Source organism: Neopsephotus bourkii, unplaced genomic scaffold (assembly GCF_033783945.1).
Source record: "Neopsephotus bourkii isolate Nb327-2 ecotype Australia unplaced genomic scaffold, CSIRO-AGI_Nbou_v1 NB_1765, whole genome shotgun sequence".
Taxonomy (NCBI): Eukaryota; Metazoa; Chordata; class Aves; order Psittaciformes; family Psittacidae; genus Neopsephotus; species Neopsephotus bourkii.
The window spans coordinates 4,249,395-4,272,493 of record NW_026902239.1 but is presented as its reverse complement, the minus strand read 5'-3'; the positions used below and the strand labels follow the sequence as shown (position 1 = coordinate 4,272,493).

Here is a 23,099-nt window from a genome sequence, read left to right as displayed (position 1 = left end):
TTTTCTCATCGACCAACACCCCCAAGTCCTTCTCTGCAGGGCTTTCAGGTTACACTATTTTATATTATAATCTCGTATTGTATGGTTTAGTGTTGAGAAGGAAAGTACAGTAAGTGTTTTTTACAGTGAATTAATATGTTTTGGGTTGTTTGGGTTAGACTTGGGTATCTAGCCAATATTGCTATTTGCTGAAGAATGGATTAATAGTAAGTCATAAGTAAGGTCAATTTTGAAATAAAAACTTTGTCCCAAGATTTATGGTTAATTATATTGGAAAACACTGAAATAAAAGTTTTCACCTTTTTTTTGTTTGTTTTTTACAATTTACTTTCTCCTTAAAAAGAGTCAATAGAGCCCTTCTGTGAAATAACTTAAAGCTCTTCTGATTTTTATCTCTACAGCATTTTGTATGAAACTGAAAAAATACCAGTTGGAAACTATGTTTCCACTGGTAATTATGTTTACTTGGAATCTAGGTTGTGCTACATGGAAATAGATATTTTGTATTCAGTGGAGTCCTGTTGGATGATTTCAGTAATCTGTTGTGTCACTCTGTAGCTCTCTTTGTGTGGAATCTCATGAGCTTTGTTAATCCTGTTCTAGGTTCGCTTATACTATTGTTGTGTTTAAACCCCAGCTGGCAACCAAGTCCCACACAGCCACTCACTCACTCCCCCCACATTGGCATGGGGAAGAGGATTAGAAGAGTAAAAGTGAGAAAACTCGTGGGGTTTTGTTGTGAGATAGACAGTATCATAATAAAGTATAGGCTACGCATGTAAGCAAAACAAAACAAGGAATTCATTCACCACTTCCCATGGGTGGGCAGGTGTTCAGCCGTCCCCAGGACAGCAGGGCTTCCTCACACGTAATGGTTACTTGGGAAGACTAACTCCATCACTCTGAATGTCCTCCCTTCCTCCTCCTTCTCCCAGCTTTATATGCTGAGCATAATGTCATATGGTATGGAATATCCCGTCATTCAGTTGGGGTCAGCTTTACCTCCTGTGTCCCTTCCCAGCTCTTGTGCATCACCACCCCCTTGCTGGTACAGGTAGTGCCTAAATCATTTAATCTGGTTTAGTATTTAAAAGTACATACAAGTAAGCAAGTAATGTTAACTTGTAAGCATTTGGTGGGACTACAGAAGTAATTTAATCGAGGTTTGACTTTTAAAAAAGCCAGTGTAGTGGTAGGACAAGGGGTAATGGCTTTAAACCAAAAGAGGGAAGATTTAGATTAGGCATTAGGAAGAAGTTCATCCCAATGAGGGTGGTGAGACACTGGAACAGGTTACCCAGAGAAGATGTGGATGCCCCATTCCTGAAACTGTTCAAGGCTGGGTTGAATGGGGCTTTGAGCAACCCAGTCTAGTGGAAGGTGTCCCTGCCTGTGGCAGGGGGTTGGAACTAGATGATCTTGAAGGTCCCTTCTAACCCACACCATTCTATGATTCTGTGATGTAACACCATATATGCCATACTTGTCTTTTATGCTGAATTCCTATAATAAATTGAAGATATATTATTAGTTTGTTATTCTTTTTCTCTTGATGAGAGAACAGTGCCAGATCAGGTTTCTTGCTTTAGAATAAAAAAAATTCCAACAACCACCTCCACCCCCCCCGAAAAAAATAATAAATACCCCACACCCCAAAAAATTTTTTAATAAAACTTTAAACTACCAGTACTTTCTTTCTTGAAAAAAGTTTTATTTATCCTGGTTAGAATCTTTTTTGCCTTCAGATGTTGTTTAAGGTTTCTTGGACTTTTATTAATCTTCCAAATACCTAGCTATTTTTTTAAAGTTAATGTTTTACCTCTGCAGTGTCTGACAGTGATGACTTAGGTGGTTGTTGTCACAGGATATAGAAGATTATGATTTATGGATTTGGGTAAAATACGTCAGTGTGTAAAAAGCCAGTATAAAACCTACATGAAATTTAAATCTTAAATAAACTGTATCGTTTCACAGCCATGCATTGTTATTCACATTAGCAGTCTTTATCCCATGTATGGGGTGATGTACTTGTAGATTAGCATCTCTTTCAAAATTTTGAATAGATGAGTATATATTGTGTAGTTCTATTGGTTCGGCCAAGATTTCACAAATATTCATTAAAATGAAAGAATGCAAGTACAATATACAAACAAATCTGGAATCATAATTATCTAACAGACCAGCAAAAATCTGTTGCCATAGAGAAATTGCTTCCTACAAAAATAGAAGTATTTTATGGGGGAAATGTTGGCTGCTTTTGTGGTTGCTTACTTTGGGATGCCAACTGGAAGTGGCTGTTAGTGAATATGATTGTACTAGGTGTGCTTTACTTGTACTGTTTATTATTGTCCTACTTCTGCTTTACCATATGGAAGAAATGCATCCTTTGTAATGCAGATTTGAAGGAATCATGGAAATGTGGAAATTCCAAAGTGTTTAATTGCATTTTTTGTTGAAATGAAATGTGAAAAAATACATATATTGTGAGGCCATGGAAAGATGTTTGAGGTAAAAAAAAAAAAAAAAAGGCTGTCAAAATATGTAATATGGCAAGATTACATTGGGGTTCCCCCCCCACCTTTTTTTTTTTTTTTGGCTATTAATCTGATTTTTCCACTTAAACGGAAAAGCTCAACTTGCCTGTGGCTTTAATTCAGTCTGTTCTATTCACAGAAAAGTTCGCTTGCATGTTATGTTACTCCATTAAAAACATCTCACAAATAGTGCCAGCCAGAATTAATAACAGCTAAGTCTAGCATTTTCAAAGAAAAAAAGAAAGGGAAAATAACTCTTTTTCCTGTGCATCAGCATTTTCTATTAGAAAAGAAATAATTGGAGCAATTGTATCTTTAGTGTCAAAATTGTTATTGGCAGAGTAACTGACTTTTCCAAATGTTTTTGGCTCTCATAATGCTACTGTGGTCCATCTCTGTAGCAGTTAATTCCAGTTCACCTGAATTTGTACATTTATGTGCTTGGGAAAAAATGATCTTGTCTGCAGTGAAATATGCATTTCCCCTTCAAATCTGTGTTATCTGATGAAATTAAAATGAAAGCTTTTTGAGAAGTCCATTATAATATTTCAGATGGACTTAAGGCTCAAACTGAAATCTGTCCTCTGCAGGCAAGCAGATTAGTTGGACTAATGGTGGGTGGATGGGTGTACCAGCTTTTTTTTTTTCTTGTGCCAAGACCCTGCTGGTCATGTTTCTTCCTCTCCATATGTTGTCCTGTTTTTATAAGCACCATAGTGATGTTTGGGGCTTCAGCTGACTGCAGGGTGTTACTGTCAGGAGTGTTGTACATACTATTCTGAGCAGCAGTCTTGCTCTTGACAGTATTAAAATAGGGGAGGGGAGTGAAAACCATGAGAAATCATGTGTTGTTCCCACCACGCAGTTAGGGAATTTACCCACCAAGTGTACAGTATCTCTTACATTTTGGAGTCTGAGGAAAAGCCCACCAACCATCAGAGCAAAGCTTCCTGTTGTCTGTCTGGTACTACAGCCATAAGGCCAGTTTTGTGTCATATAGTGGAACCAAGCACTTTCTAGCTTAATTTTTGTATTAAAAATTGCAAAACATTTTAGGTCTTTCTGCAAAGTCTACAGGGTATGTAGGAATAGGAATATTGTTGTGATTCTAGGGATGGTTTTGTTTGAACTGTAGCCAGTTTCTTGAAAAGAGGTACGATTTTGGTGCCCAGCTGTATATTTTAAGGTCAGTGACCAACTGGGCACTCAAACCATCAAAATGCTTGTATCTAAACAGCATGAAATTGCTATTATTGATGATAACTTATTTGAGGATTTTCAGAAGTGTTACTGGTAAAGAAATAATAGTAATTTCATGGATGTTTGGATATAGCTCTAGTGATCTTTTTTTTGTCTCTTGGTTGAACATAGACATAATCATGAACTTAATTTTATCTCTCTGTAAACAAATGGGCTGCAGAATCAGGTTTTGCTGATACAGAGCTAAATATTCAGGGTTAATAAGGGAACCCCTATTAAAAAAAAGTGAAAAGCATGGTTGTCTTGTCAGCTGATGCAGTTTTCCAGGTCTTTGTAAGCCATTATGAACTGAATTTGTTAGAAGGATATACGCAAATGCTAAAGTTCTTTAGGAGTAGAAGACAAATTTCTGACTGAAGGTAAAGAGAGGCTCAGGTAATTTGCAGCCTTAAGTGGGACACCGTTCATAGCTCTCTGAAAACCTTTGAGTTTGTGCGTGCACGTGTGCAGGTGTATGTATGTGATCTGAGGTTAAAGTGGACATTGCCTTTAATATGTGTAACAGTTACAGCAACAATTACTTTATCTTCCAATATTTCAATTATGAGAGTAACTGTGCAGGTTTTGCACATGAGGAGTACAGGTAATGTGTCTTAAATTTTCCTTTAGTTGAAAGAATCTGCAGCTAAGTTGCATTTTAGATACTACTTGCTTTTCTGTGTACCAAAAGCCTGTTTTCTAAGCTGGCTTGCGGAGAAGGTTTTTTCATGATTCTGGTTTTCTAAACCCTTTTTTTAGATGGACCTTAAACTCCTCCTTTAATTGAAAGTCATGTAAGCATTTTACCTTACGTCCTTTCAATCAAATCAGACTTTAAAAAATAAAAAAAGTTAAGAAAAAAAAATGAAGTGTTTGGTTTTGTTTTGCTTATTTGGGTTTTTTCCTAATGAAAGAGCAGTAGTGAGTTTTGATTCCTTTTGTGCATCAATCTGGCCTCTGAGCCTATAATGTGCTTGCTTTACTTGGCAGGAGTGTCTTCATATAGTAGTTTGTATTTCATACAGGTCAGAAGCAGTTGTCTACTAAGTACTAGTGAATTAACTGTATCCCGTAACTGATTCAACAATGTTGAATTAATTTCCTTTTGTTTCAGGGGACCAGACTGTAAGAGTTTGGGATGTGAAAGCCCCACGAGTAAAACTTGTGATACCAGCACACCAGGCTGAGATTTTGAGCTGTGACTGGTGCAAATATGATGAGGTATAAACCTGTTCATCCATCTGTTTTCCTAACTGAACCACTCTCATTAAATATCAGGGATTTTTACTGCAAAATTAATGCATCTTCCCTTTATAAAAATATGTATAGTTGCTTTATTGCTCTCATTCATGACTACATCTTCAGAAGAGCATTGTTCTAACAGATATATGGCCCAATTGGATCGTAGGTTTTGATTATTCTTTTGTATAGTAGACAGAATAGTCCATAGTGGAGAAACAGTTTGTATTTCTGTGTTCTCTTTTGATTTACGTGCTGAAGACCTCATTTATGATTTATTAATTTCTGTTGTTTGATTTACTTAACTTTCATAGCCAACACATGCTTCACTGCAGTTTAATAATTAAATTTTCCTGATATATCTGTGTTTTATCAACTCATCAGAACTTGCTAGTAACTGGTGCAGTTGACTGTAGCTTGAAAGGCTGGGATTTGCGGAATATCCGACAACCAGTGTTCATCTTGCTTGGTCATACCTATGCTATCAGAAGACTAAAAGTAAGTTGTATTTTATTCCCCATTGACACCACTGAATTGTTACACTTTTTTTTTTCTTTTTTTTTTTTTTTTTGTGGAAAGCAGTAGTATAATATCTAATAACTAGGAAAAAAAACCCCAACAGGTGAAGATTTTAGATGCTATGGTGACTGTTCTTGGAAACCTTCAGTTTAGCACTGTAAAACATTTTGATGTTTAGCAGTTTGCTGGGATTTCGAAGTAAATGACATCTTCAAATTCAGTATATTATCCATGAGGAGTGTTCAAGAGCTTGAGAGCTAAGTTACAAGGGAGATTTGGGAGAGGGGAAATACCTTCCCTTGTTTGTTTTTTCAATGGTTCTGTGCCTTTTTTTCTCCATACAAAAGGTCAGTATTCATGTAAGGGAAGGTATAGAACTCGTGAATATATAGTTTTGTGAGCACAAGGAAAGTGTTAATATGTCCAAAGAGTTTTTGAAACTTTGTACATGAAAGGCTACAGATGATCATTCTGGGTCTGACTATTACTAGATCAACCACTGATAAGAATTTATTCTAGATGCATACTTTTTAATTTTCATATTAATCAGTGCTTTTTTTCTATATTAGTCAGATAATATATGATCCTTCTAAAGGCTTTCAGGAACAGGAATGTTTAATAATATTTTCTAGGAAAAAAATATCCTGTGTCGGTATTTTACTTCACATGCCCTTGGAATTTTTTATGTGTTTCTAACAACTTAAACAGTTACTGTGCTCAGGTTGTAATTTGTCAGAAAAGGGTGTGGCTGTAGGGAGTAGTTCCATATCACAACTCCTGTTTGTGGCCAAACAGCCAGAGAAGCTTCTGTTCCTCTTTCTTTATCCCGGCTACCCTTGCCTGCTATCCCCACTGGTAGTAGCTGTCCAGTCTTTTTCTGTACTTTAATTCCTGCATGACCATGCTCTAACCTGGCTCTGTGAAATGTTCTCAGCAGAAGAACATTTAGCAGTGGTGTTTGAATTTGTTTTTTAAACAAGATTATTTTGTGACTCCAGTTTGACAACCATTAAGACAGGTGAATCAGTGAAGTATGAATCAATACAGACTGTCACATTCTTACTCTTTGACAGTTAGTGGTATCTTTGAAAAACAGCTCTGCCACTAAGGGATTTATAGCATATTGTTTTCACGATGAAATGGAGAAAGTGAATATAGAATTGTTATTCACCATAACCTGTGATAATAGGACTAAAGGACACTTGATGAAACTAGTAGGTGGATTTGCAAACAGATGGAAGTACTTTTACACATCAGGTTGTAGACTTCTTGAATTAGCTCTCAGCACAAGGGTGCATAGGCAGGCAGTGTCATCAGGTTCATGGACAGCAGCAGGTCAATAAACATACTAGAAGAGCTAGACAGGGATAGCATCTCTTAATTTCTCTACTCCCTATTATGCTGGGCTGCATTAAGAGTGTGCCAGCAGGCTGAGGCAGGTGATCCTTCCCCACTACTCACTGCACCAGTAAAACCACATATGGAGTGCTGCGTCCAGTTCTGGGCTTCCCAGTACAAGGGAAAGACAGACATACTGGAGTAAATCCAACAAAGGGTCACAAAGAAGATTAAGAGACTGGAGCCTGTGTCCTACCAGGAGAGGCTGAGAGCTGGATTTGTTTAGCATGGAAAAGGCTCAGGGAGGATCATGTCACTGTGTATGAATGATTGGCATAAAGGAGAAGACAAAGCCTGACTCAGTGGTATATAGTGAGAGGATCAGAGGTGATCTGTACAAACTAAAATACCAAAGATGCTATGTAAACATAGAGCGCTGGTCTTGAAGGCTGTTAGCGTAACCAGATAGGGTATTTTTATATTCTTATATCGTCTTGTCCGAGTTTCCATTTTATCATGCTCCCTGTTTTCTTAAAGTGCCTTGAAATTATTATTAGGAGTTGGCCAGCTACAGAATTTCAACCTCTGAGATCAGTTCACTAAGTGGGTTTAAGGAGGTGGTTGGGGTGACTATATGTGTTTACATGTGCAGTAGAGATGTATGTGAGAGTACATGACTTCTGTCTTAGCAGGATTTCATGCTTCCATTTCAAGATATACATGATCCCTGTGGACATGAGGTATGAGGATGTGGCCCAGCACTTAGAGGTGGTGCAGCATATCACAGAATCCCAAGGGTTGGAAGGGACCTCAGAAGATCATCTAGTCCAACCCCCTGCCAAGAGCAGGGTAACCTAGAGTACATCACACAGGATCTTGTCCAGGCGGGCCTTGAATATCTCCAATGTAGAAGACTCCACAACCCCCTTGGGCAACCTGTCCAGTGCTCTGTCACTCTCACAGTAAAAAAGTTTGTCCTGATGTTCACATGGAACCTCCTATGCTCCAGTTTACACCCATTGCCCCTTGTCGTATCACTGGACATCACTGAAAAAAAAACCTAGCTCCATCATCCTGACACCCACCCTTTGCATATTTGTAAACATTGATGAGGTCACCCCTCAGTCTCCTCTTCTCCAAGCTGAAGAGACCCAGTTCCCTCAGCCTCTCCTCATAAGGGAGATGTTCCACTCCCTTAATCATCTTCGTGGCTCTGCGCTGGACTCTTAAGCAATTCCCTGTCCTTCTTGAACTGAGGGGCCCAGAACAGGACACAATATTCCAGCTGTGGCCTCACCAAGGCAGATTAGAGGGGGAGGAGAACCTCTCTTGACCTACTAACCACACCCTTTCCAATACACCCTAGGATGCCATTAGCCTTCTTGGCCACAAAGGCACATTGCTGGCTCATGGTCATCCTCCTATCTACCAGCACCCCCAGGTCCCTTTCCCCTTCGCTACTTTCCAGCAGGTCAACCCCCAACCTGTACTGGTACATGGGGCTGTTCTTCCCCAGATGCAGGACTTTACACTTGCCCTTGTTGAATTTCAGCAAGTTTCTCCCCGCCCAACTCTCCAGCCTATCCAGGTCCCACTGAATGGCAGCACAGCCTTCTGGTGTGTCAGCCACTCCTCCCAGTTTAGTATCATCAGCAAACTTGCTGAGGGTACACTCAGTTCCCTCATCCAGGTCATTGATGAAAATATTAAACAGCACTGGTCCCAGCACCGACCCCTGAAGTACCCCACTAGTTACAGACCTCCAGCTAGATTCTGCCCCATTGACCACAACTCTCTGCCTTCTTCCTTTCAACCAGCTCTTGATCCACCTCACTACCTGATCATCAAGCCCACACTTCCTTAGCTTATCTATGAGGATGCTGTGGGAGACAGTATCAAATGCCTTACTGAAATCAAGAAAAACTACTTCTACCGCTCTACCATCATCCATCCACCTAGTTACTTCCTCATAGAAGGCTATAAGGTTGGTCAAACATGACTTCCCCTTGGTAAAACCATGTTGGCTGCTCTCACCCCTCATCCTTGATATGTCTAGAGATGGTGTCAAGAATAAGTTATTCCATCACCTTTCCAGGGATGGAGGTAAGGCTGACCGTTCTATAATTACCCGGGTCCTCCTTCTTGCCCTTCTTATAGACTGGTGTGACATTTGTCATCCTCCAATCCTCAGGCACCTCTCCTGTTTCCCATGACTTACCAAAGATGATGCAGAGTGGCCGAGCAATGACCTCTGCCAGCTCCCTCAGCACCCGTGGGTGTATTCTATCCGGACCCATCGATTTATAGATGTCCAGACTGCTTAACTGATCCATAACCCAATCCTCATTTACCAAAGCAAACTCCTCCTTTGTCCTTGACTCCTTCTGGGGCTACAGGAATATTGGGCCCCCAGGGAGAATCTGCAGGAGTAAAGACAGAGGCAAAGAGGCATTCAGCACCTCTGCCTTTCTTAAATCCTCTGTCTCCAGGGCACCCACCTCGTTCAACAGTGGGCCTATATTGCCTCTTGTGTTAGTTTTATCTGCTATGTATTTGAAAAAGCCCTTTCTGTTGTCCTTAACCCGACTAGCAAGATTAAGTTCCAAGGAAGCCTTAGCTGTCCTAATTGCCTCCCTACATCCTCTAACAACTGTCCTATATTCCTCCCAAGTGGCCAGCCCCTCCTTCCATAACCCATAGATTCTCTTTTTCCACATGAGTTTGGCCAGCAATTCCTTGTTTAACCATGCTGGTCTCCTGGCTCCCTTGCTTGATTTCCTACCCATTGGGATACTCTGATCATGAGCTTGGAAGAAGTGGTCCTTAAATGCTGACCAACTAGCTTGAGCCCCTTTATCACCTAATACCCTTTCCCATGAGACTTCCCTTAGCAATTGATAGAAGAGGCCAAAGTTAGCCCTTCAGAAATCCAGAATTGTGGCCTTGCTAGGTATTCTGTTCCTCCCACACAGGATCCTAAACTCCACCATCTCATGGTCACTGCAGCCAATGCAATTTCAACCAGACCCTCCTTGTTGGTGAGTACTAGATCCAGCATCGCTCCTCTCCTAGTTGGTTTGTCCACCATTTGCATTAAGAAGTTATCATCAGTGCACTGGAGGAACCTCCTAGACTGTGAATGATTGGCTGTGTAAGTCTTCCAGCAAATATCGGGGTAGTTAAAATCCCCCATGAGGACCAATGCATGTAGTCGTGAGGCTGCTTTCAGCTGCCTGTAGAAAGCCTCATCAACTCCTTCGTCCTGATCAGGAGGTCTATAATAGACCCTCACAACTGCATCACCCGTACCAGCCAGTCCTTTAATTCGTACCCACAGACTTTCCACTTGCTCCTCAACTGTGCCTGGACAGAACTCAACACATTCTAGTTGCTCTCTCACTTAAAGAGCAGCTCCACCACCTCGCTTTGCTGACCTATCTTTCCTAAAAAGGACATAGTCATCCATGACCACATTCCTGTCATGTGAGCTGTCCCACCATGTCTCTGTAAGTGCCACCAGATCATAACCTTTAGACCACACACAGACTTCTAACTCCTCCCGTTTATTCCCCATGCTGCGTGCATTTGTGTACAAGCATTTCAGGGAGTTGGCAGAGCTTGCTAGTGGGACCCTTGGGACGCAGGAGGCCTTCTGGTCTTCATTAATACTAGAACAATGCCCCACTAGTTCAAACCCAGCTACAACCCCCTCGTACTCTGAGTCTAACCTAAAGCTCTGTGAGTGAGCTCTGTTGACTCTTGCCCTGGTACCCTTTTTCCCCTGCGGGACAAGGTCTATCCTTTCCCTCAAATGAAGCAATACATTGACAGTCCTCCCTAGTACTTCACCCTTCAAGCCCTGTCATGTTTCTCTGTCCCCAACAGGCCCAGTTATCTCCCCTTCCCCCTTCATATCTAGTTTAAAGCCCTGTCAATGAGCCCTGCTAACTCCTGCCCCAAAAACCTTTTCCCCCTCTGGGACTGGTGTATCCCACCTGCCACCAGCAAACCAGGTGTCTCATACAGCAGCCCATGATTAAAAAAGCCAAAACCCTGCCTTTGGCACCAGTCACGTAGCCATACATTAATCTGCAGACTCTCCCCATTTATTTCTTCACCCTTGCCTGTAACAGGTATGGAGGCAAACACCACTTGCACTCCAGATGCTCTAACCAACCGTCCCAGGGCCCTGAAGCCTCTCTTCATTGCCCTTGCCCTCCTTGTAATAATTTCATCACTGCCAACCTGAAAAACCTGCAGCGGATAGTAGTCAGAGGGCTGCACCAGATCGGAGAGTTTCCTTTTAACATCTCTTGAGCCCCAGGTAGGCAGCAGACTTCCCTGTGGGATGGATCTGGTCAACAAATGGGCCCTTCTGTTCCCCTCAGAAGGGAGTCACCCACCACAGTTACTCTTCTTTTCTTCTTGGTTGAAGAAGTTCTAAGGCATGAGGGTGAGTGACAAGCACTAGGTGACTCACTAGATAGATCTACCCCTCCATCTCCATTTACCTGGCCCTGTAGTTCCAATACCTCATACCTGTTATTCAAGGGCAACTGGGAGGAAGGAAGGGGTTGTGAGGGTTTTCGCTTACCTCTCTGAGGAGGGACCTCCCTCCATACCTCCTTCTCCCTTAAGTTCACTCCTTCTGTCTGATGGTGGGAGGGAAGGGGATCCACCACTTGTTCAACCACTTCCCTCTGCCCTTGCCTTAGGGTGTGGCTCCACCAATCTATTTCACTTTCCCATTCTCTGATGGCTCTCAACCTTTCCACCTCCTCCCTCAGTTTAACCACCTGCCTGAGCAGATCATTTATTTGCTCACACCACACACAAGTGGTGTCACTGGCTCCCTTCAATACAAGTGGCAGGCTCAGTCATTTACTGCAACCAGAGACCTGCACGGCCGCGTGTCTGCAGGAAGGCTCAGTGTGGGTACTCACGTCATTGCTCACTATAGCTTTTGCTCGTGTTGTGACCATGATCTGGTCGATCGTTCCGTCTACGCCTCTCTGCACAAGCAAGCAGTCCTTCCCCCTCCTGCGCTGCAGACGAGTCCTCTTGACCAGGCGGTTATCCCGCTCTCCGACCCGCGCGAACTGCCTCGACCCGCTCTGGTCCGTCGCGCTCTCAGGGCAGGTTTTTAACCGCTCACAGCTGCCGCCGAGCCTCCTGGCTCCGCCCCCGGTGAGTCAGCCCCTCGAGTGAGCTGAGCTGAGCTGCCGGCTCCTGCGCAAGTCCTGTCGAGGAGTTGAGGCTCCCTCCTCGGTGGCTCTTGTCGCTCCGAGGTGAGGCTCCTGGACGCGGATCACGCTTCGCTTAGCACCGCTCCGGTGTTGCAGGCGTCCTCTCTCACGCTACTCACCCCAGCAATCTGCTCTTGTGCAGTGTAATTCAGCAGGCATACTAAATGGAGACCTGGATTCTGCCTAAATAGAGGCAGCTGTCCCTACTGATGTCCTTTCCCTTACATTGTGCTGATGCTAGCAATTAGAAAGCTGTGTAGCAGGCTGGCTCTCATATCTTCACTGGCTTCAATGTTTTATACTGAGATGTAGTTACAGTTTTTGAGTTTACTGAAAAGGATATATACATGAGTGATCTATGAAATGTTGGACATGCATCTCTTCTGTTTACATACAACTGTTGATAGAATTGTAGAATCTTACAGTTCAGTGGAACTGAATTTTAAAATACTCTCTTTGTAGCAGAAAGACATTGCGCAAATTCTTTCAACTTACGTGTTGAGATACTGCTAAGTATTTAGACAGTTTGCTTAGGTAAGTTTCTAGGATACTTAAGGTTAATGACAAAACTTTTCAGCTTTGACAAGATGTTTTTGCTTCGTCTGAAACTATGTGGACAAAAATGCAAAGGTGGCATGTGGGAAGTCTGACACTGGTTTTTGTTGCACATCAGGCCTCTCTTTCCCTCTTCTGAGGTGCAGAAGAAAAGATGTTTTGGCTTTTTTTTTTTTTTTCCTCTAGAAAATTTTTAGGAAATCTGAGGGTGGTAAAGTTCAAGCATGCACATCCCTCAATTCTGCTTTAGTAAAGAGAACTCTGTCAGCAGAGTTCAGCAGGCAGCAACAGACACAGATCTCTTGGCAACTTGGACAGTTATGGCAGTAGCCCAGGCTTAACTTTTGACTTTGTAGTAGCTGTCAGTAGCAGAGAAAGTCTTGCGGGGAAAAATTTTATATTTGAACCATGATCTGGGGGACCTGCATTCCAAACTGAAGTTACGTCATTATTTCCTGTTGAGAAATACAGACCTTAAAATAGGTGGAAACTGAAGGTTGCCAAATAGCTGGAGCCAAGGTGAAGAGCTTTTGCATAACTGCATCCTTATTGCTTCAGTTCTTAGCCCTGTCTGCAAGAGTCCACAGAAGAGCATGTCCCATAAAATGCCCTGCAGGAGAGGAGAAAATTATGAAGTGATGTTATATTGCTTTTGGTTTTTCAACATATCTCCAATTTTCCCATCTCTGTAAATAATTTCAAAACTTTAGGACATGGAACTGATGACAGTAATATAGCTTACATTCTTTGTAGTATGGAACAAGTTTTCTCTCTCTGAAAATAATAAACTGCTCACATAGCTTTTCTGAAACTTACTTCATATATGAGATGATACTCAGCTTGTCAGCCAAAAGCAGAGTTTAATAGCTGTTTATATGACTGTCCTAAAACTTCTTAACTTTACAAGAGGGTTGTTTGGCACTGTTGTAATAAAATCAAACCAAACCAGGGTTCCATAGAGCATTTGTTGTAATTAGAAGCATAACAGGGACATTTGTTGGTGTAGTCAGTTTTGTTGCAGCATGATGTGGTACCTACTAAGACAGTTTAAATAGTTAAACTTTGGCAAGTTTATATTAAGACTGCATATGTTCACATTGTTTTACTTTAAAAGTTGTTCTGGTTTGTTTTCTTGCAGTTTTCACCATTCCATGCAACCTTATTGGCCTCTTGCTCCTATGATTTTACTGTGAGGTATGGTATCCTTTTATTGGATAAAAATGGAAAGATAATCTGTTTCAATGTGGTTTGCATTAGAAAACAGTTTTAGAGTGGACATACTGAATTGCAGTTAATGTTGCTGTCCGGTGTTCTCTCTCTTTGTAAGCTGTGTTGAAAATGCATTGGTTCTTCACTTAAAGGCTAGCTAAGTGACTCTTCTGAATGATATCTGCTATGACAGATGCTTTCTGTAATCCTTTTCACATCATTCTGCTGAATGTAGTTGTATCTGGCTGCGATAGTGTCTGTCTGAAGGTAATAACCTCTGAAATGAATGTGGGTGGGTGACCTTGTATTTCTGTGGCATATTTTTATTTAAGTTTTTCATTAACAAGGTTTTTTTGTCCTACCAGTGCCTGAGCAAGCTTTAGTATTGTTCACAGTGTGTATGCTAAAGTTCTTCCAGTACTTCTGCAAGTTCCCCTGGCTGTTCAGTGTATCTGATTCTGCTGAGGATTTTACAGTACAGCTGATTTAAAGCTGTTTAAAAGTCCTTCATATAAGAACTTTTTAAAGATGCACAGTGTCGTAAGTCGATACACTATGAAGTACATTCTTAAATAGTTCAATCACATTCTTTAGTCTGCATTTTAATTTTATAACATGACTGAATATACTAGGCAGGACATTTACAAATGGGAGAAGCCTTCTTGCCTCCACAACTGTCTGCAGTTATCCCACTTGCCCAAATCATCCCAATTAGTGTCACTTCTGATTATGTCCTAAGTGGTCTGACACCAGACATGGTTCTGTTTTGTAAGGGAAATGTTGCTAACTGTCATTATCTGTAAATATTTTAAAATCATAAATTTATATAAATTTAGTCTTGTTCCATAACGTCATATAAAGTTGCATCATGAAGTTAGCGTGTTAAGCACTCTGGGAATTTTGTATACTTTCAGAAGTCTTAGTGGGAGAGAGGTATAGCTGGAAGACTCTGTTTTCATCCAGCCTCTTGGTTGCAGCACTCAGAATGCAGCTAACAGAAACATTCAGGGTTGCATAGGGGCTCCAGAGCTCTGCTATAGATGGTGTGGGACTGCTTGAAAGTGTACAGTGACAATGGTCGCATTCCACAGGGAGACAGTTGCTGGAGCAGTTGTTTTTGACATATCTGAGTCCTAACCTCAACAGTGCTAGAGAAGATGTTGCCTTTCAGGTCTTAGGCTGCAGGGAGATCCTGCTGCCTCTTCCTGGGGGGTGGGAGTGATGGTGGGCCCATCTGTGGGAGATCTGTTCTCTTTTGCTTACTGTAATAAAGGGAGCACCTTGCCAGTGATACCCACTGTTGTGGTTGGTGCTAGGAGCCTGACAGTGTAAGTGCTGTGATGTCCATGTGTGTATAACTTTCTAGGCTGCTGTACCAGCATTCCATCTTACATAAAGAGCTTAATTTTATTTATGTTTAAAACACTCTTCTGAGAATACTGCACAGTGTTCTGTGAAAGGTTATGGGATCTTAGTTAGCATTCTTTCCTGATGCAGTGCCAACTGGTTTGCAGCATACAGTTTTTAAAAAGTCTTCTAGGTCTAAAATAAAAAGCGGTAATTGATTTCTTCCAGTGGCCTTGTATGAGCAGTAAGACTAATAATCAGCAGACCGATGCATTGAAGTGACTTAATTGTATTGTCATACTCTTCCCAGTTTTAACACCAACTATACATCCTTCAGGTTTAGCATTAATGCGCTTCATGCAGTATCGAAATCTATTGCAATTTCAGCTCTGAAATTTTCGTATGTTGAAGCTGTCAGTAAACATGAGGAGAGCTCCTAGTTTATATACCCAGTGTATCTGTAAATGCAGAGCTTGGGAATCTTTTCACAAAATGCCGCACTAGGCATTACTTTTCATTCCAAACAATTACTTCTTGTCACTAGGGGTAGAGGGTGGGGTTGAAAAGATGAAGTACAGATTTCTAGTTTCCTGTAACCGTTAGTTGCTGGACTTGGTATGTTTGGTATGAGTGAACAAACAACAGAGAAGGCCAGGTGAAAGTCTTTGGAAAAGGAGGCACAAGCAAAATAATCTATATAATGGAGGAAATTTGTAATGACAACACTTTGGGAACATCTACTTTAAAGGATATAAAATGATGACCATGTTGTACCTGTACCACATATCCTGTGCTGTCATTTGCGGGAAGGAGCATAACACACAGCAAGAAGTGGAGTTCACTTAGAAGTGTTGAGAATTTGAGTGGATACACCATCCACTCCACATGCAAGTGCATGTACACATTCTGTCACATATGCACATGCCATATACAGACACATGTGGACATAATTATATATACATTTCAATTTAAGAACAAAAATACTTGGTAAATATTTAAAATATGAAAGGCAAGTACAGATTCAGTACATGGCTACATCTACTGAAGGCCTGTGACTTTAGCCACATTTAATAGTAATTCATAGAACAGTATGATGTGACAGCCCTTTAAAAACAGGTTCACTGATACAGTGTTATTTTAATAGCAACTTACTTATAATAGGGTCTTTTATTTTCTCTAACATTTTGTTTGAAGCTTAGAATTGTCTGTAAGCAATGAAATATAGTAGATAAATCTGTATGGCATAGCTTACTGTTTAAACTTTCTAATCTTAAAAGTTACTGAAGCTTTATAGTTTAATCAGACAAGTACAAATCTTATATAAGATTACTCAACTGTCATGTAAGAGGCAGAGGTTTTGCATGTTTCCGGTAAAACAGCTAGTTTGTCACATAATTATAACTGGATATCTAAAAGCAAAAAATAGTAGGTTGAAAGCAAAGTTAACAATGCTTAGCTTCATCCTTTGCAAATAGTATAATGATTGTAGTGGATATAGCATGTAGTGATGGGGGGAATGGCTTTAAACTGAAAGAGGTAGATTTATGTTTGATACTAGGAAGAAATTCTTCACTGTGATGTTGGTGAGGCACTGGTACAGGTTGCTCAGAGAAGCTATAGATGCCCCATCCCTGGCAGTGTTCAAAGCCAGGTTGGATGGAGCTTTGAGCAACCTGGTCTAGTGGAAGGTGTCACTGCTCATGGCAGGGGGGTTGGAACTAGATGATTTTTAAGGTCCCTTCCAAACAAAACCAGTCAGTGACTGCATGTGTGCACTGTGGTAAAGCCACTGAAAAGAAAATTATTTCACATGTCAGCTTCATACTGGGGGCTAAGAAAAAAGAGGGTAAATTTTCACTTGAGTTTTACATACTTGGGTGTAATGAGTTTGATTTAACTCCTGTCTAGTAAATGTCATTGAAACAATTTTTTTCTATACCATTTCCTTTTTCTTTGGAAGAGTTCAGGAAAAATGTAGGTTACTTAAGGAGCAGTTTTAACAGAAACGAATCATTAAAATGCCAGGAAATGCACAAAGTACTTAATATTTCCAGAACTTACTTAGATCTGTATGCATGTTCTTAAACGTTATCTCTATCAAAATTCAGTTTGAAAGAACATCGGTGTCATCTCTTACTGGAATCACTACTCTGTATTTTTGGACTCTCTTCAGTATTGAAAAAAAACATGTTGGTGCATTAGTCACAGACAGTGCTCACCAAACTCTAAAGAAAAGATTTGATAAATTATAGGACTTCATTAAGCTGGTATCAGGCCAAATCTTAAAGTGCATTCACAGAAGCTTGCCTCTGAGGCAGTAAGATGATTTTTGGTGAAAGTTGTACTATACTGGACACCATCTCTTCAAGATACTTTAAGGTAAACCACTCTCTCCAGCTGTCCATCACAAAGTACAGGTTCAGTAACTTGGATCAAAAGAAATCTTGAGAACTTGTGCAGTAATGTTGCTCTTAAGAGAAACTGGTTTTCACTGCAGTTAATTGTCCTTGTCTTGGGGGGGGGCCCCCCCCTTTTTTTTTTTTCCCCAGGGTGAAAAAGTGTTTGCTCATTTGCTCTTTTTAATTCCCCTGGTTGCTAGTGCTACTCAGAGCTTTGGGCATTACATCTGGTGAAAATAACAAAATTCAGAACTTTGTGTACTTTTCATTTACAACGTAACTGTCTCTTGCAACTACAGAATTAGTCAAAATAACTAATACACTAGTGTAAAGCATATCTGTTCTCTTACATGTGTTCATTTTGGACTAAAACAATAATTAAATTTCGTGGTAAATATTTTGACATATAAATGAATATCCAGGTCCTTGTGGTTTTTTAAGTTCACTGGCATTTTTCTGCCTGCACATGCTAGTTTTGAAATAAATATTACAAGATGCAATTTCTCTGAGAACTAGGAGTGTTGGTCGCAGGAGCTACTCGGCAAATGATTCAATCTCATAAATAGACTAATATATTTTAGCTATCAAAATAAATTTTCTGGTGCTACAAATAGTACTATAATGTTGAAAAAAACAGCAAAAGGATATTTTGGGTTTGGTTTTTTGGGTTGTTTTCTTTTCCCCCTCTTAAAAATCTGGTCTATGTAGGTGTTAAATATTTGTAATTAAAACCTTTAAGTATTTAGACTTGAATATTTAACTATGGCAGTGTCTGAATATTTTTTCTTTGAAAAGGGCAACTTGTTTCTTCTAAATAATCCCCTTCCCCGTTTTGGTTGTGAAGCTATCCATTGTTTCTGTTTGTCATACAAATACATTTAAATCTTTCTCTACAAAACGTATTCTGTCTGAAAGGCAAAGTCAAGGGGTATGTTTTTGTGGACAGACAAGGAAACAGAAGTACTGAGAGACAGCACACATACCTACAGTACAATCTGTATGTTAGTGACAACCACTTCTGCATTTGCCAGGCATCTGACTTAACCATTTTTTGCCAACTGACCTTTCCCAGTGCTTGATGAAGAGTGGGGCATGTCTCAAAATGAACTCAAGCTCCAGTCTAGGATTATGATACCAAAGAATGGGGAATATCTAAAACCTCTGATAAGAACACATGCGTCCATAAGTTATTAGTCGCCATCCCCTTTTAGTTAATTCCTGTTTTGGGGAGAAATTGGGGAACAACGAGTTAGCTGGATAACTTCACTCTCATAACTCATGGGAAATAAGCAGGAGGAGCTGGAAACCTGTGTTAAGTCGGGAGATTATGATCTGGTGGCAATTACAGAGACGTGGTGGGACAGCTCACATGACTGGAATATAGTCATGGAGGGCTATGTCCTTTTCAGGAAAGACAGGCCAGCCAGGCGGGGTGGTGGGGTTGCTCTTTACGTGCGAGAGCAGCTACAATGCGTTGAGTTCTGTCCGGGGACAGATGATGAGCGAGTCGAGAGTCTGTGGGTGAGAATTAAGGGGCAGGCTGGCAGGGGCGATGCTGTTGTGGGGGTCTGTTACAGGCCACCGGATCAGGGTGAGGAAGTTGACGAGGCCTTCTACAGGCAGCTGACAGCGGCCTCACGGTCACAGGCCGTGGTCGTCGTGGGGGATTTTAACTTCCCTGATGTTTGCTGGAAGGACTACTCGGCAACCCAGCCGCAGTCCAGGAGGTTCCTCCAGTGTATGGATGATAACTTCCTCATGCAAATAGTGGATGAGCCAACCAGGAGAGGTGCGCTGCTGGATCTCATCCTCACTAACAAGGAGGGTCTGATTGAAGGAGTGAAGGTTGAGGGCTGCCTTGGTTGCAGCGACCACGAGATGGTAGAATTCAGGATCTTGTCTGGTAGGGTCAGTAGAATAGCAAGTAGAATCGCAACCCTGGACTTTAGCAGGGCAAACTTTGGCCTCTTCAAGCGATTGCTAGGGGAAATCCAGTGGGCTAGGCTGCTTGAAGGGAAAGGGGCCCAGGATAGTTGGTTGACGTTCAAGGACTGCTTTTTCCGAGCTCAAGATCGGAGCATCCCGACACGTAGGAAGTCGAGGAAGAGGGTCAGGAGACCTGCGTGGTTAAATAGGGAATTGCTCGGTATGCTCAAGTGGAAGAGGAGAGTTTACAGGTCATGGAAAGAAGGGCTGGCCACTTGGGAAGAATATAAGGCTGCTGCTAGAGGATGTAGGAAAGCTGCTAGGATGGCTAAGGCCTCCTTGGAATTAAAGCTGGCGAGAGGGGTCAAGGACAGCAGAAAGAGCTTTTTCAAATACATGGCAGGTAAAACTAACACCAGAGGCAATGTAGGCCCGCTGATGAACGGGACGGGTGCCCTGGTGACAGATGATACAGAGATGGCAGAGTTACTGAATGACTTCTTTGTCTCTGTCTACTCTGCTGGAGGCAGTCCTGAAGAGCCCTGTACCGCTGAGACCCCGGATGAAGATAGGTCAACGGAGCGGTCTGCCTTAGTTGATGAGGAATGGGTTAAAGATCAGTTGAGCAATCTGGATATCCATAAATCCATGGGTCCAGATGGGATGCACCCACGGGTGCTGAGGGAACTGGCTGAGGTCATTGCTAGACCGCTCTCCATCATCTTTACCAAGTCTTGGGAAACGGGAGAGGTGCCTGAGGACTGGAGGAAAGCAAATGTCACTCCTGTCTTCAAAAAGGGCAAGAAGGAGGACCCGGGTAACTATAGACCGGTCAGCCTCACCTCCATTCCTGGGAAAGTGATGGAACACCTTGTCCTTGGTGCCATCTTAAGGCATATCAAGGATAAGAGGATTATGAGGGGCAGTCAACATGGCTTCACCAAGGGGAAGTCGTGCTTGACCAATCTCGTAGCCTTTTATGAGGAAATAACACGGTGGATGGATGATGGTAGAGCGGTGGATGTGGTCTACCTCGACTTCAGCAAAGCGTTTGACACGGTCTCCCACAGCATCCTTGCGGCTAAATTGAGGAAGTGTGGTCTGGATGATGGGGTAGTGAGGTGGACTGTGAACTGGCTGAAGGAGAGAAGCCAGAGAGTTGTAGTCTATGGGGCGGAGTCTAGTTGGAGGCCTGTATCTAGTGGAGTGCCTCAAGGGTCAGTACTGGGACCAGTATTATTTAATATATTCATCAACGATTTAGATGAGGGAATTGAGTGTACTATCAGCAAGTTTGCTGATGACACTAAGCTGGGAGGGGTGGCTGACACGCCAGAAGGCTGTGCTGCCATCCAGAGACCTGGACAGGCTGGAGAGCTGGGCGGGGAATAACTTGATGAAATATAACAAGGGAAAGTGTAGAGTCCTGCATCTGGGCAGGAACAACCCCAGGTTCCAGTATAGGCTGGGGAACGACCTGTTAGAGAGCAGTGCAGGGGAGAGGGACCTGGGGGTCCTGGTGGACGACAGGGTGACCATGAGCCGACACTGTGCCCTTGTGGCCAAGAAGGCCAATGGCATCCTGGGTTGTATTAGAAGGGGGGTGGTTAGTAGGTCGAGAGAGGTCCTCCTTCCCCTCTACTCTGCCCTGGTGAGACCTCATCTGGAATATTGTGTCCAGTTCTGGGCCCCTCAGTTTAAAAAGGACAGGGACCTGCTGGAGAGGTTCCAGCGCAGGGCAACTAAGATGATTAAAGGAGTGGAGCATCTCCCTTATGAGGAAAGACTGAGGGAGCTGGGTCTCTATAGTTTGGAGAAGAGGAGATTGAGGGGTGACCTTATTAGTGTATATAAATATATAAAGGGGGAGTGTCACGAGGATGGAGCCAGGCTCTTCTCAGTTGCAAACAATGAAAGGACAAGGGGTAATGGGTACAAATTGGAGCACAAGAGGTTCCACTTAAACCTGAGAAGAAACTTCTTCTCAGTGAGGGTGACGGAACACTGGAACGGGCTGCCCAGGGAGGTTGTGGAATCTCCTTCTTTGGAGACATTCAAGACCCGCCTGGACACGTTCCTGTGTAACCTTATCTAGGTGTTCCTGCTCCGGCAGGGGGATTGGACTAGATGTTCTTTTGAGGTCCCTTCCAATCTCTAACCTACTGTGATACTGTGATAACTATGCTTAAATTACTAACAGCAGCAGTGAAGTTACTACTCTTGTATGCCAGCCAGCCTGTGAAGGCTCATGTCTTCTTTTTACTGGATTAGACTAGCATGTGATGCTGCATCTTGGCCTGCATCTGGTTTTGATTTAGAAGTGCTAGAGAAAGCATATACTTGCCTAAATGGAGTTTCTCACTTGGATTTCTTAAATCAGATAGACCTTCTTAGTGACAAGAAGTGTATTTTGTGAACATGCCCTGTTTTTCAGGGCATTCTGTTTCTGGTTTAGGATCTTTGGCTGGTACTTCAGTAGGGTGATGATTAAAATATATTATGGTTTTAAGCATGTGATGATGAGAGTTATTCTCAATCATTGTTTGTGGTAAAGTATTAAAGATAATGGTAAGTTTTGCAAATTTTCAGAGCTTCAGAATCAGAAGGGGTATTATGAAGGCTAGTAACTAAGTTGTTCTTCGAAGTTATTCTGTTTAGTTGTGGCTGAAGAACTGAACCAGATAACTTGCCATTTTACCTTATAGCAAAATGTATGGGATTTCGTTTTCAGGACATCAACTTACACATGTAATAAGAAAAACCAGTGATGCATATGTAGGGTCATGCTCCCATAGGTGGTTTGTTTTCTCATACAGTTCGTAGGCAGTAAACTAAGAAGTGAGAATTTTAGCAAAAAATTACTTTGAAATAAAGCATATACATGGAGTCCTTAGGGAAGAGCTATGCTACTGGAGCAAACTCAAAAGTAAAACCTATTTCAGAATTATTTTTTTGGATTCTCTTCCATCTGATTTGGCTCTCAAGCAATTCCTCCTCTTTTCTTTCATGCTTATGGAAGGTAATACTTTGAATAAGTGCTTTCTTTTGTACCTGAGCAGCTTCATAATGTTGATGGTTTACTGTAATGTTAATGAAATAATCTCTAAAAGATACTATTGTGGAAATAGTTAGATTTTCAGTTCCCAGTTAATGCCTGAAGTAACAACATTTCCCTGATTATCCTGTATCCAAAAGTAGCTTACTCAGAAGTTTTTCTAGTTTGCAGGAAGAATTATTACAGGTAGCTATCTGCACAGGGATTAGAGAATGGGAACAGGAAAATTAAATGTGTGATACATGGGTAGTAAACTAACACTGAGTTCTGGGTTGCTCTTGAAAACTTAGCGGTTATATACATCCACATGCTACTGTAACTTCTGCCTGATGTGGTTGCAAGTGCATGGTGGCATTAGTCTTTGAGTTGGTTTTTATGGAAAACAGCCTCTAAATAGCCGATTTGCAGCCACCTAAAAATACAGTATATGAAGACATCTTAATTTAAAACCCAAGAACATCAGTAAACCTTTCATGAATACGTATTTGTCATA

General features: G+C 41.7%; 1 protein-coding gene across 1 annotated transcript in view; it reads left to right on the top strand.

Annotated features, from left to right (window-relative positions):
- PEX7 (peroxisomal biogenesis factor 7) overlaps nucleotides 1-23,099 on the top strand; it is a 50,858-nt gene that overhangs the window by 13,078 nt on the left and 14,681 nt on the right. The window contains exons 6-8 of the mRNA XM_061378462.1: nucleotides 4,888-4,994; nucleotides 5,397-5,510; nucleotides 13,809-13,864. Of these exons, the coding sequence (XP_061234446.1) occupies nucleotides 4,888-4,994; nucleotides 5,397-5,510; nucleotides 13,809-13,864 (277 nt within the window). The remainder of the gene's footprint in view (nucleotides 1-4,887; nucleotides 4,995-5,396; nucleotides 5,511-13,808; nucleotides 13,865-23,099) is intronic.